Source organism: Chrysemys picta, chromosome 22 (genome assembly GCF_011386835.1).
Source record: "Chrysemys picta bellii isolate R12L10 chromosome 22, ASM1138683v2, whole genome shotgun sequence".
NCBI classification, from domain to species: domain Eukaryota; kingdom Metazoa; phylum Chordata; order Testudines; family Emydidae; genus Chrysemys; species Chrysemys picta.
In genome coordinates, this window is record NC_088812.1 from 4,317,486 (window position 1) to 4,332,270 (window position 14,785).

The 14,785-nt window shown below is 49.7% G+C and overlaps 1 protein-coding gene across 2 annotated transcripts in view; it reads left to right on the plus strand.

Moving 5' to 3' along the window:
- LOC101950459 (complement C3-like) overlaps positions 1-14,785 on the plus strand; it is a 214,266-nt gene that overhangs the window by 43,063 nt on the left and 156,418 nt on the right. For both annotated transcript variants that reach the window (XM_065576278.1, XM_042844156.2), the window contains exons 22-27: positions 934-1,000; positions 1,437-1,523; positions 2,270-2,473; positions 2,845-2,920; positions 4,363-4,522; positions 8,912-9,007. In XM_065576278.1, the coding sequence (XP_065432350.1) occupies positions 934-1,000; positions 1,437-1,523; positions 2,270-2,473; positions 2,845-2,920; positions 4,363-4,522; positions 8,912-9,007 (690 nt within the window). The remainder of the gene's footprint in view (positions 1-933; positions 1,001-1,436; positions 1,524-2,269; positions 2,474-2,844; positions 2,921-4,362; positions 4,523-8,911; positions 9,008-14,785) is intronic.

Sequence of the window (14,785 nt, forward strand, 5' to 3'; positions counted from 1 at the left end):
AACAACATGCACAAACACCAAAAATCCAATCCTGTTCTTCAAAAGGTAAATTTTAATTTTAAAAGAGCAATTCCAAAAATTAAGCACCCAAACTAGTTTTCTTGGGGGTTCAGCTTAAAGGCTACAAGCAAACAGAAGCATCAGGGGTTAGCACAGAGGAGATCCACAAGCCAAAATAAGAAATACACCTGATCGGGTCTACCTAAATCCAAATGATTCTTCTAGGTATGGAAGATACTTTTTCATATCTGGTTCAAACCTTCCACAGCATTCCTGCTTATAGCCTTGTTGCTACGTGTCCCGGCAGCCCAGAGAACAACAGACAAAGGGAAAGTTTCTTTCCCAATTTTTAAAAGTTCAAGCCTTCCCATTGGCTCTTTTGGTCAGGTGCCAACTTTTTTTTCTTTACCTGGGGGACTTTTTAACCCTTTACAGGTAAAGCAAGTAGAGAACAGAGTTAACTGGCTGGCTGGGTGTCCATCAAAGGGAGCTACCTCCCCGCCCCCTTCTTTTATCATACCTGTCTTCCGACAGTGGCCAATGCCAGGTGCCCCAGAGGGAATGAACAGAACAGGCAATCATCAAGTGATCCATCCCCTGTCGCCCATTCCCAGCTTCTGGCAAAAATCCCTCCTGTTCATCTGTGGTGGAATCAGTGGTGTTATGCGAGGGATGAATTTGGCCTAGGGACTTCTCCTTGGATGCATCCTAACCAGGATCCAAAACGAAAGGGGACGCTGCCTGAGGTTGAGGACAGATTCCAGACTTATTGGGATGGAGCCTGATCTCAGTTTCACTTGAGCGCTGACTTCCAGTGGAGTCACTCCTGATTCACACTGATCTCAAGATCAGCAAGTTGATCACCTTTTCCTACTGCTCTTCATTGTCTCTGAATGCTACTGTGCTTACTATGCTCTTGTCATTCCTTTCTAGCCAGAAGGGATGAGGATGAGCAAAACAATTATGTCTGTGGTACTGGATCCATCTGCGAAAGGGCCAGGTGAGTAGCCGCACTGCTTTGTGTTTACATGGCGCCTCTCATCCTGAAGGTCTCAAAGAATTCCACAATCTATATCTAAGTGAGAGCATCTCTGTTTTTGGAGCCCTTGTATCTAACCCAAACCCTTAATCGAATCTGCAGCAAACTTCCCTGAAAAATTCTACCCTGGCATTCGATTGTGCATGGGAGATTTCAGAGGGATTGGTTTCATGTTGGCTGAGATGGAGGTCAAAACCAGGCTCATCGCCGAAGACTAGAATCGGCAATATGCTGATTCCCATCTCAGCTGTCCCCTCCCTCCCTTTGCCCTAGCACATCAGTGGATAGTGCAGGGCTCTATGAGCATTGTAGAGTATTATTCAAGAACCAGCAGCAAAGCTCACCCGGCTGGACGGATGGCATTTCACTGTCTCTTCTCCTCGTCCTTCCTTTTCAGGGGGAGTCCAAGAAGTGAAGGTGAAAGCAGCAGATATGGATGACATGGTTCCAAACACAGAATTGGAGACCAAAGTCAGCATCCAAGGCAAGGGCCTCTGATTTGAAAGTGTTTTATGCTGTAGAAACAGTGAAGGGAGCAATGAATTCTTCCCTGGTAGCCACACTCGCAGGAGGTGAACCGATTACCCACTTGGTTCTGTTACAACTGTCTACGTGCACTATCGAGCATTTATGGCCAAGATACAGCAAAGTCGTTGTCGGCATGTGGCTAAGCAAGGTGCTCTCGGGAGAGACATGTGCACAGAAATAAGGAGCACCCAGGGGGCAGCCTATGTCTCTGGACAAGATGGCCTAGTGGTTTGAGCCCTCGCTTAGTATTTGGGAAGCCTGAGTTCAAAACCTTGCTCTTCCACAGATGTTCCTGGTGACTTCGGGCAGCACCCTTAGCCTATCTGTGCTTCAGCTCCCCATCTGTAAAATATGGATAATAGTCCTTCCTTTGTCCCCATTTAGCTCGACCAGCAAGGGCTGGTGCTTTCACAGTGGAAGTATCCAGGTTCTATCCCCACTGCTGGCGGGGCTGGAGTGAAGTAGCCTAGGAGGGCTTGGTGAGAAGTGCTCAGAGCATTGTGGGGACCTTGTCAGCACACAGGGCCCGGATCAATTGTTGCTGGTTAGGATCCAACCTTCATGGGGTTTGGGTTTGCTCAGCACCATGCCGGACTGAGCTCTCAATCCACCACTGCCCGCAGAGAGGTCTGTCTGTCTCTCTGTCCCCACCAACGCCTGCTCTCCGTGCTCGAATTCACGCCGTGTTATTTCCTTGGTCAGGAAACCCTGTGACAATCATTGTCGAAAACTCCATCGATGGGGCCAACCTTAAGCACCTCATTGTGACGCCGTCTGGCTCCGGGGAAGCAAACATGATCCGCATGACCCTCCCGGTCATTGCTACCATCTACCTGGACAGCACCGAACAGTGGGAAAGGATTGGGGTGGAACGCAGGGCAGAAGTCATCAAGTTGATCATGCAAGGTAAGTACTTCTCATGCCAGACAGCAAATCCCTCTTCAGGCTCGCGTTAGGGACACAGGACTGGCCCTGAGGTCCATCTAGCCCAGTAGCCTTTCTCGGAGAGTGGCCGGTACCAAATGCTTCAGAAACCTCCCTTTAAGCACATTGGGCAATAGAGAGTCCAGGGATCAGGCAGGTAGCCTGGCACTCAGGGGACTCCAGTTCAGTTCCCTGCTCTGCCACACACTCCTGGTGTGATGTTGGGCAAGTCACTTTAATTTCCAGCAGCGGCAGGGGTCACAGCTCTGACTTTGTTTGCCTTACGCATGTAAAGTCCTCATTAGACACTCGCCAGACATTGTCACAGCTCCTTCTTACTCTCCCTGTTTCAGGTTACACGCAGCAGATGGTTTACAAAAAACCCGACTTCTCATACGCCGCTTTCAAAGACCGGCCATCAAGCACTTGGTGAGGACAGTGGGTTTTCTAATGCACCCTCTTGATCAGCGTTAGCCTGACCCTACACATGCAATACGTGAGCCAGAGCAAGTCAGTCTCCAGCCCAGAACCAGAGGGCAAAGGTCAACACACACAATGGGAAAAAAATACTGAATCCAACTCCCACAGATGGCAATGGAAAGACGCCCAAAGATGAGACAGGCACCTGGCAGAATCTACAAAATCACCTAAGCACAGTAGGGGCTTAATTCCCTTTGAACGTCAATGGGAGTTGGGTGTCTAACTCACTTAGGCACTTTGGTAAATCCCATTAGGTGCCTATTTGCATCTTTAGGTGCCTAAATACCTTGTAAATGTGGCCCCCAGTGATTTCAGTGACAGTTCAGTGTGGGCGAGTGGAGGGCTTGAGGGATTGGCAATGAATAAGGCGAAGATTTAGTCATGGGTATTTTTAGTAAAAGTCCTGGACAGGCCACGGGCAATAAACAAAAATTCACAGCCCATGACCTGTCCATGACTTTTCCTAAAAATACCCCGTCAGGGTGTCACACCCTTGACTAATTCTTAGCTGCTCCTAGGATGCTGCTGCTCTGGGGGTCCCCGGGGTGCTGCTGCTCTGGGGGTCCCCGGGGTGCTGCTGCTGTGGGGGGTCCCTGCAACGCCATTGCTCTGGGGGATTCCCGAGGGCTGACAGCTGGCTCCTGCTTCAGCGGCAGAGTCTGACTGCATCCGGCCGCCCGCTGTTCCGAGGCCCCTGGGGACTCTCTCCACGGCCTACGGGGCTGCCCCCTGGCTGCTGCTCCAGCCGCTGCTCAGACAACCCCCAGGGTGGCCCCTGGGACTGCTGCTGCTCAGGGGGTACCCAGGGACGCCCCAGGGACTGATGCTTGGGCAATCCCCTGGGCCAGCCACACCAGCCGCTTCATCTGTGGAAGTCATGGAACTTCACGGAATCCGTGAAGTCATGGAACTTCCACGACCTCCATGACAGACTCACAGCCTTAGTAATGAACTCCAGGTCCTTTCACTTTTAGGTGGCTAGTTTGTCGCTGGCTCAGACTAACCGTTACCATCTTGACGGCTGTTCACTGGCTTGTGTGAAGTTGAGTTTGATGACTCTCCGGTCCAGTTCCCAGTGGCCAGCTGTCCACAGTGGGCCCCCAACCACACCATCCTGGTCATACCACTGCAGGTGGTGAGAGCTCGGCACATCTCAAGTAGAGCCGGCCGTAATAGGGAGCAGTGTCTGGATGCGCTTTCCCAGACAAGCGGTGACATTTTCCCTAGCTCCTGCTCACTCAGGTTACCATAAACTGACCCACATGAACCTCACTCCATTTACTGCGGTGAAATGTCTCAACTGATACCTGTGTGCAGCCGGTCCAGCTTTCACACTGAGGGCAATTCCGGGAAGGCAGGAGTGACCGTGATGTGATTGATTCTGCCCTTAGGTTGACGGCCTACGTGGCGAAGGTCTTTGCCATGGCTAAGAAACTGGTGCCCATTGAAAACCAAGTTATCTGCGGAGCGGTGAAATGGCTGATCCTGGAAAAGCAGAAACTGGATGGGGTCTTCCAAGAAGATTCCCCCGTAATCCATGGAGAGATGGTGGTACGTGTTTCCTTTGACTTTTACACACCAATCACTACCCACCTCAATCATCACAGCAACTTGTTGGTTCATAATTCAAAGGGACGTGTTACTGGGCTACATCCCAAAGTCTGTGCTCACGCAGACTGATCTCCTCTCTCTCTCTCCCTTCAGTGGAACAACCCAGTGCAGTTACCTGGGCAGCAGTGAATGGAGATTCAGGCCCAGTGGGCCAGATTGTATCTATTTAGTCCTTAGTGGACTTCATGGAGTCTTAACACTTCTCCCCTGTTGGGGGTAGATCATTTTTGGTTTTGTTGTTGTTTGGGGTTTCGGAGTGGAAGGGGGGGGTCATTGTTGGAGCTAGGGGTGTCAGGGTTGGGATTTATGGGTGCCAGGATTTAGGGTGTGTCAGTGTTAGGGCTTATTAGGTAAAAGGGGGTGTCAGTATCAGGCTTTTGGGGGTGTCAGTGTCAGGCTTTTGGGGTGTCAGTGTTAGGGTTTAGGGTAGAAGGGGTTGTCAGAGTCAAGGTTTGGGGGTTTCAGTGTCAGGGTTTAAGGTGTAGAAGGGGTTGTCAGGATTTAGGGGGCCTCGGTGCTAGGTTTTAGGGGTGTTAGTGGTGGGTTGAGGGGTCTCAGTGTTAGGGTTTAGGGTTTGAAGGGATGTCAGGGTTTAGCAGAGGTGCTGGAACTAGGGGTGCATGAGGTGCTGCAACAACCCCTGGCTTGAAGTGGTTTCCCTTATATACAGCAGTGGTGGCCAACCGGCAGCTCTGGAACCGCATGAGGCTCTTCAAAAGAAAATAAGCAGCTCCTGCCAGGAGCCAACTCTGGGGAAAAAATGGTGGGTGCTCAGCACCCACCAGCAGCCCTATTAGTCCCCCACCCCTCCCGCCTGCCAGCGCCCCCTCATCAGCGCCTGCCCCTCCTGCCCGCCCACCGCTGCAATCAGCAGTTTCGCAGCATTGCGGCTCTGGGAGGGAGGGGGAGGAGCGAGGAGCACCCAGCCCCCCTCCCTCCCTCATCCCCTCCTGCCGCGATCAGCTGTTTCGCGGTGTTGAGGCGGCTCGGGGGGGAGGGACGGGGGCTGGGCGCCGCGTCCTTGCTCCTCCTTCTCCCTCCCTGAACCGCCTCAATGTCGAGAAACAGCTGATCACAGCAGGAGATGCTGGGGGAGGGAGGAGCGAGGACCTGGTGCACAGCCTCCCCCCCCTCCTCCTCTGTCCCCTGGCCTGCTGCCCCTGTTTTGCACCAGGAGGCTCTGGGAGGGAGAGGGGGAGGAGCAAGGACATGGCTCGCTGGGGGAGGAGGTGGAATGGGGCAGGAAGAGGCGGGGGTGGGGCAGGAGCAGGAAGGGGCAGGGTGGGGGTGGGGACTTGGTGAAAGGGGTGGAGTGGGAGGTGGGGCCTGGGGCAGAGCCAGATGTCCAGCAACCCCTGGCTGGAGCCTGGTCTCCTTCAATAAAGTACACAGCGACTACTAGCTGCTGTGGAAATATTTAATCAACATTTTTCTTACACTATCTAACAATGGAAGGCAAGTGCAAACGGAAAAGAAAATACACAGATGAAAATCAAGGCTTCCAGCAGGAGTGGGAGCATAAGTACTTTTTCATTGAACGTAATGGTAAGGCCATGTGTCTTCTTTGCCAGACGTGTCTCTCTCAGTTCAAATCTTCAAACTTGCAGCGTCATTTCGCTTCTAGCCATGTACATATGGATCAAGAATTCCCACAAGGTTCTGAAAACTGAACATTTTGAAAAAACAAACAGATGTAGAAGCCCAGTTCTTCACTGGATTTGCCAACCGATCGCAGACTGTAACGTTAGCCTCCTATTATGTGGTCTGGCACATAGCCCGCGCAAAAAAGCCCTACTCTGAAGGCGAGTTTATAAAAATGTGCCTCACTGATGTGATTTCAATCCTGTCACCAGAGAACCAGAATCTACCGAAGAAAATTTCTGGCCTGCAGCTTTCATGCCACACAATAGACCACAGAATCTCCGACCTGAACAGTGACATCGAATCGCAACTGCACTTGCAACTTCAGCAGTGTGAGTTTTTGAGCATCGCTTTGGATGGCTTGTGCGATGTACAGGATAAACCTCAATTATCGGTATTTGTCCGGACTGTGTTTGACGACTGTGTTGTAAGGGAAGAACTCCTCCTGGATATCGTCCCACTAAAGGACAGAACTCGTGGACGAGCTCTAAAGGAGTCATTGATGTTGTTAGCTGTGAAACACCACTTCTCTTTACAGAAGCTCACTGCCATTGCAACAGATGGGGCTCCATCCATGTGGGGATCTGTGAATGGATTAGTAGGGCTTTGTAAGTCTGACGAGAGCTTTCCCGAATTTTGGATATTTCACTGTATTATTCATTGGGAGCAACTGGTATCTAAAAATCTCAAATTTCATCACGTCATGAAACCAGTCTTGCACATTGTGAATTTGATTTGCTCAAATGCATTCAATCACAGACAATTTCAAAATCTAATCGAAGAACTGGATGAAGACGATTTCCCTGCTGATTTGCCATTTCACTGCGCAGTTCGATGGCTCTCAAGAGGTAAAGTTATTTCCCATTTTTTCGAGCTCCTGGAACCAGTAAACTTGTTTATGGAGGAGAATCAAAGAATACACCCTGAGCTTGCAGATCCTGGGTGTGTTCTAGACTTGGCATTTCTTGCAGACATGCTGCTGCATTTGGATAAACTAAACATGGACTTAGAAGGAAAATTCCGGTTGCTGTCTCATCTAGTGCAAAGTGTATTTGCTTTCATGAACAAACTGCAGTTGTTTCACAGACAAACGCTTGAGGGAGAGCTGACACACTTTCCCTCAATGTCACAACTTCCAGACAGATCAAAAGAAGATGCAGCAGAACCCCTAAAATGGAGCACAGCTAGATATGTGAGCATGATTAAAGATCTTAAGGACAGTTTTGAGGAAAGATTTCAAGATTTGCAGCAGAAAAGACCTCAAATCAGATTTCTGATTGACCCTTTTAGTGCTGAAGTTACTGACGAAGCAACATCCCAGATGGAAATAATAGAACTTTTAGAAGATGACAGATTGAAATCTGTTCAGAAGACAGAGGGGACTCTTACTTTCTGGAAATCTGTACCAAAGGATAAATACTCCAACATCAGAGGTGCAGCCCTAAAATTAATCTCAATGTTTGCCTTGACCTATCTTTGTGAGTCTCTTTTCTCAACACTCAAACATGTGAAAACCAAGCACCAATCCATTTTGATAGACAGCCACTTAAGAGAACTGCTGCGTGTGAACACAACTGAACACAAACCAGAGTTCAAGGGAATTGTTGAAAGCAAAGATTGCCAGAAGTCCCACTAAGTAAAACGTTGAGACAAGTTATTGTTATTATCGTTAACTGTATATTATAAATGCATAATAAATATACATTATCAAATTATATAATGATTGTGTGTGCATATATATATATACACACACACACACACACATACATATACGTACATAATCATTACATAATACCGTGGGTCTTTGGCAATGTATATTGATAAATTCTGGCTCCTTCTCAGGCTCAGGTTGGCCACCCCGATATACAGGGTTACAGTTTGGTTCAATGGCTCTCAGCACCCCACTTATAAACATTGTTCCAGCACCCCTGGGGTTTAGGGCTGTTGGGGTTTAGGGCTGTCAGTATCTAGGTTTAAGGGGTCTCAGTGTTAGGGGCTCAGTGGTAGGGTTTAAGGTAGAAGGGGGTGTCTGTGTCAGGGTTTATTAGATAGCAGGGGGTGGGGTTAGTGCTGTGAGTGTTGTTCTGGTGGTGGAGAGACGTCTCCAAAGGGGATAGTTTTGCAGCGTTTACTAAAGACACTTAGGCTCTGGCCTGGCCTGATGTTCCCTGGGCATTGGTTCCCCAGCCAGCTGCCCTCGACTAAGAAGGCCTTGTCCTCGCCTCTCATGTGCTTCGTCCTGGGCTTAGTGATTTGCATTGTCCCAGAAGAGCGCAGCTGTCTTGGTGCTTCACAGGCCAAAGTTTGGTCTTTGATATCGCTGGGGCTCGATCCATTAACTGCACGGGAAGCTGCCTGGGAGCTAGTGACAGGACCTGAGCATCGGCCTGGTGAGCTAAATTCTCTCATGCTGGTTTAATACGAAGCATCTCTATTGACTTGGATGGAGTTCCTCCACACTGACAAAGGAGTAACTGACATCAGAACCTAGCCCTTTGCACGACAGGTGTTCATTAGCCAAAAGGAGGTTCAGCGATAGGTCTAAGCATGACTGAGAGTCCATTCTTGGGTACCTTTCTAGGAAGCATGTGTTCTAATTTCCGATGCTGAGGGCCTGGGATTAATTCTTTCTTTTCATGGTACTTGGGGGACTTTCTTATCCCAAATCTGTCCTTTGCTCCCCTTTAGGGAGGGTACAAGGGTGCTGAGCCTGATGTCTCTTTAACGGCTTTTGTGCTGATTGCATTGGAAGAGGCCAAGGTCATCTGCAAGGATCAAGTCAACGTGAGTATCTCTGCACCGTATGTGCACTTCTAAGTTCATACCCAGGTTTGCCCATCTTACCATCCCCTATGGACAGTGGCACATGGAATTTACTGGGGAAGGAGTTAGTGGCGTTGCCAGATAGTCTTCTCTCCTCGCACACCCGTTGAGGAGCTCAGATCTCGAATGTCTGGGACGCAGCCTTCGGAGTCCTCCAACGATTTTGCAAGAGTCTGCCAGGAAAACGAGAGAAGCTGGGCTTGGATATTTATCATATAAAAAACCAAGCAGGGGAAAACAAATTAAAATAATGTAGAGACCATCTTCATACATTGGAAAGAAGCAATGAGTCCTTATTTGGGTTTGGCTTTATGCTATGGTTTATTGGCTTCTCCATGTACAAAAGGAGAGACTATCAGAATACAAGGCTTTCAGAATTACAAGCTGGGCGGGTTTATGTTTCCTGTTATTATATTGAGGTAGCCCCTTGGAGCTGCAGTCCATGACCAGAGATCCCGTTGTGCCAGGTGCTGTACAAACACAGAACCAGAAGACAGTCTCTGCTCCAGAAAGTTTGCAATCTAAGCATGAAGGAATATTAAGCGGAACTGGACGGGTCAGGGGATTAGTTACGGGACATTGATTTACTTATTTAGATTTTAAATAATTTTTAAAAGATGCATGTGCAATGCTCTAGCACAGTGTGGGCAAGCTACGTCCTGCAGGCTGCATCCGGCCCGTCAGACATTTTAATCTGGCCCTCGAGCTCCTGCCAGGGAGCAGGGTCAGGGTCTGCTCCACATGGCTCCCGGAAGCAGTGACATGTCCCCACTCTTGTTCCTGCATGTAGGGGCAGCCAGAAGCTCCGCACGCTGTCCCCGCTCCAAGCGCCTCCCCCGCAGCTCCCATTGGCCAGGAACTGCGGCCAATAGGAGCTGCAGGGGCGATGCCTGTGGATGGGGCAGCGTGCAGAGCTGCCTGGCTGGCACTGCGCCTCCACGTAGGAGCCGGAGTGGGGACATGCTGCTGCTTACGGGAGCTGCACCTGCAGATGGGGCAGCGCACAGAACCGCCTGGCCATGCCGCCGCATAGGAGCTGGAGCGGGGACATGCCACTGCTTCTAGGAGCTGCTTGAGGTTAGCGCTACTCAGAGTCTGCATCCCTGCCCCCCTCCCGGAACCCAGCCCCCTGCCCCAGCCCTAATCCCCCTCATGCCCTTCGAACCCCTCGGTCCCAGCCCAGAGCATCTTCCTACACCGCAAACCTCTCATCCCCAGCCTCACCCCAGAGCCCTCAACCCCGCCCCCCTGTACCCCAACCCCCTGCCCCAGCCCAGAGCCTCCTGTACCCTGAACATCTCATTTCTGGGCCCACCCCAGAGCCCAAACCCCCAGCTGGAGCCCTCACCCCATCCCACACCCAAACCCCAATTTAGTGAGCATTTGTGGCCCACCATACAATTTCCCATACCCAGATGTGGGCCTCAGCCCAAAAAGTTTGCCCACCCCTGCTCTAGCACCCTGCCACGTCATTAACCACAGTTACATCCCCCAGGGTTAAAGTGATCATTTCAGTAGGAACTCAGCTGGCCAGACAGCAACAGAACCTCCTTTCTACCCCCTCATCTTTAGGAGAAGCAAACCCTCAGCCCTCTCCAAGGACCCTATCAAAGAGGTGTCTTTTGCAGCACGCTCAGGTCACCACATTTGAACTATTTTAAGCCAAGCTGGGGAACAACTTCCAGAGTCTTGGAGCCCTTGTAGAGAACAGCCTGGCAGCTGTCCCCTCTCTTTTATAGTGTGGGGGGGCCCGCTGACTGCAGCTGTAGCAATACAGCATGAGGAGAGAGGCAACCATCTGTAGGATGAAGACAGTGTGGTCTAGTGGGTAGCGCACTGGGCTAGGCTTCAGGAGACTTGTGTTCTCATCCCACACCTGCTGTGGTACCTCAGGCAAATAATTTTCTTGCTCTTTACCTCAGTTTCTCTTTCTGTAATATGGGGCTAACAAGACTGACCTCCTTTATAAAGCGCTTGGAGATCTGCTGAGGAGAAGTGTTATATAAGAGCTTGGTATTATTAGATCCTAGGACCCGGTAAAACCGGGACTGGGGGACGACACTACCCTCTCATCGTGCGGAGGCTTGCTCGGCCACTACCGTTCGTGGGGCTAAACAGAGGACATCCTCCTCCAGAATTGCCTCCATCTTTCTTCTTCAGGCTTGCCAGTCCTACATTTGATCCATATGCGCTTTGTCCTCCTGTACACTTTCTATCCACTATTTTTTTGGCCGTCCTCTTGTTTTCTGCCTGTAAACGTTACTCTCAAATGCCTCCCTAGCAGGATTCCCTTCACAAGCGCTGACTTTTGTTTTTCCCGGTGGGTGCTCCATCCCCGCTCTGCCCTGAGGCCCCATCCCCACTTCACCCCTTCCCTGCCCTTGCTCCACCTCTTCCTGACCCCGCTCCTCCCCCTCCCTGCCAGCCCACCGCTCCCTCTTCTCCGTCTCCTCCCCCGAGAGCTTCCCACCAGCCGCTTGCTGATCAGTGGCCAGCCCCAGGGACCTGCTAAACAGCTGATCGGCGGCTAGCCGGGGCAGAATCACTGTGCCTGGTGGGTGCTGAGCACCCCCTATTTTTTTCCGTGGGTGCTTGAGCTGCAGAGCACCGATGGAGTCAGCACCTATGATTCTCTTCATCCCCTCTTTGTACATGCCCACCACAACATCTCATCCTCCTCTCTTGCAGCTTCTGTCTGATACCACAGACCAGGGCCAGATTTAGGGGTAGGCAATCCAGGCAACTGCCTTGGGTGCTGGGCTGTGGGTTGGGGCTGGGGCGATGGGCTCAGGGTGCTGTTTTTGTTGTTAGAGACAAAAGGGAAAATCGAATGTTTGAAGTAAAACGTTTCCGGTATTCCGCATGTGGATTCATTTCTCACTAACCTCCTAGAATGTTCTGGACCTATAAGCTTTGTTTCTATAAGCTTAGAGGAAACAAATGTTTTTTTTTTATTTGCTTATATATGGCATGAATAAATACAGATTTACAGCTCCTAACCTGCAAATGTATCATCTTATACGACAGGGATAAATCATGCATGCGAATCGTGCATCAAAGTGGTGAAATGGGCTACAAATGCAATAGAAAATAAGGTATTCAAAAATTTAACAAATAGACGGGGGGATGCCAAAGATGCTCTGGTCTCACTCCTGATGACATTCTGCATGTGACTCATAGACTCATAGAATATCAGGGTTGGAAGGGACCTCAGGAGGTCATCTAGTCCAACCCCCTGCTCAAAGCAGGACCAATTCCCAACTAAATCATCCCAGCCAGGGCTCTGTCAAGCCTGACTTTAAAAACCTCTAAGAAAGGAGATTCCACCACCTCCCTAGGTAACCTATTTCAGTGCTTCACCACCCTCCTAGTGAAAAAGTTTTTCCTAATATCCAACCTAAACCTCCCTCACTGCAACTTGAGACCATTACTCCTTGTTCTGTCATCTAGTACCACCGAGAAAAGTCTCGATCCATCCTCTTTGGAACCCCCTTTCAGGTAGTTGAAAGCAGCTATCAAATCCCCCCTCATTCTTCTCTTCTGCAGACTAAACAATCCCAGTTCCCTCAGCCTCTCCAGAAATGTCCCCTTTTGCCGCCTTCAAATATCTCACTTCCATGCCTTCCTACCTCCTCCATCTTTCACCAGCACAAAATTCACTGTGAAATTAAATAAAGCTGGAAGCCACATGAATTCATAATGTCTTAATGTAACCCAGACACCTCCTGGTGTGGTGTTCTGTCCCATCTAGTAGCACTGAGACCACTTAGAGAGTCGAAACAGTCGAAATGACAGACTGGACCTCTACATAGAGTGCTTCCGCAGACGTGCACAGGCTGAAATTGTGGACAAACAACATCACTTGTCCCATAACCTCAGCCGTACACAACGCAATGCCATCCACAGCCTCAGAAACAACTCTGACATTATCATCAAAGGGGCTGACAAAGGAGGTTATGTAGTCATAATGAACAGGTCGGATTATGAACAGGAGGCTGCCAGGCAACTCTCCAAGACCACATTGTACAGGCCACTATCCTCTGATCCCACTGAGGAATATCAAAAGAAACTACACCATCTGCTCAAGAAATTCCCAGCTACAGTACGGGAACAAATCTACATGGGCACACCCCCAGAACTCCGACCAGGGGTATTCTATCTGCTACCCAAGATCCATAAACCCGGAAACCCTGGACGCCCCATCATCTCAGGCATTGGCACTCTTATAGCAGGATTATCTGGCTGTTTGGACTCTCTCCTCAGACCCTACGCTACCAGCACTCCCAGCTATCTTCGAGACACCACCGACTTCCTTAGGAAACTACAATGCATTGGTGTTCTTCCTGAAAACACCATCCTGGCCACCATGCATGTAGAAGCTCTTTACACCAATATTCCACATGAGGATGGACTACAAGATGTCAGGAACAGTATCCCTGATGAGGCCACAGCACGCCTGGTGGCTGAGCTTTGTGACTTTGTCCTCACCCACAATCACTTCAGATTTGGGGACAACTTATACCTTCAAGTCAGTGACACTGCTATGGATACCCGCATGGCCCCACAGTATGCCAACATTTTTATGGCTGACTTAGAACAACGCTTCCTCAGCTCTCATCCCCTAGTGCCCCTCCTCTACTTGCGCTACATTGATGACATCTTCATCATATGGACCCACGGAAAGGAGGCCCTTGAAGAATTCCACCTGGACTTCAACAATTTCCACCCCACCATCAACCTCAGCCTGGACCAGTCCACACAAGAGATCCACTTCCTGGACACTACAGTGCAAATAAGTGATGGTCACATAAACACCACCCTATACTGGAAACCTACTGACCGCTATACGTACCTACATGCCTCCAGCTTCCATCCAAGACACATCACACTATCCATTGTCTACAGCCAAGCCCTAATTTGCTCCAACCCCTCAGACGGAGACAAACACCTACAAGATCTTTATCAAGCATTCTTAAAACTACAATACCCACCTGGGGAAGTGAGGAAACAGATTGACAGAGCAAGATGGGTACCCAGAAATCACCTACTACAGGACAGGCCCAACAAGGACAATAACAGAACACCACTGGCCATCACATACAGCCCCCAGCTAAAACCTCTCCAGTGCATTATCCGTGATCTACAACCTATCCTGGATAATGATCCCTCACTCTCACAGACCTTGGAAGGCAGGCCAGTCCTCGCTTACAGACAACCCCCCAACCTGAAGCAAATACTCACCAGCAACTACACACCACACCACACCACAGAAACACCAACCCAGGAACCAATCCCTGTAGCAAACCTCATTGCCTACTCTGTCCCCATATCTACTCTGGCGACACCATCAGAGGACCCAACCACATCAGACACACCCTCAAGGGCTCATTCACCTGCACATCTACTAATGTTATATATGCCATCATGTGCCAGCAATGCCCCTCTGCCATGTACATTGGCCAAACGGGACAGTCCCTCCACAAAAGAATAAATGGACACAAATCGGACATCAGGAATGGTAACATACAAAAGCCAGTAAGTGAACACTTCCATCTCCCTGGTCATTCTATTACAGATTTAAAAGTCACTATCATTGAACAAAAAAACTTCAGAAACAGACTTCAAAGAGAAACAGCAGAACTAAAATTCATTTGCAAATTTAACACCATTAATCTGGGCTTGAATAGGGACTGGGAGCGGCTGGTTCATTACAGAAGCAGCTTTTCCTCTCCTGGAATT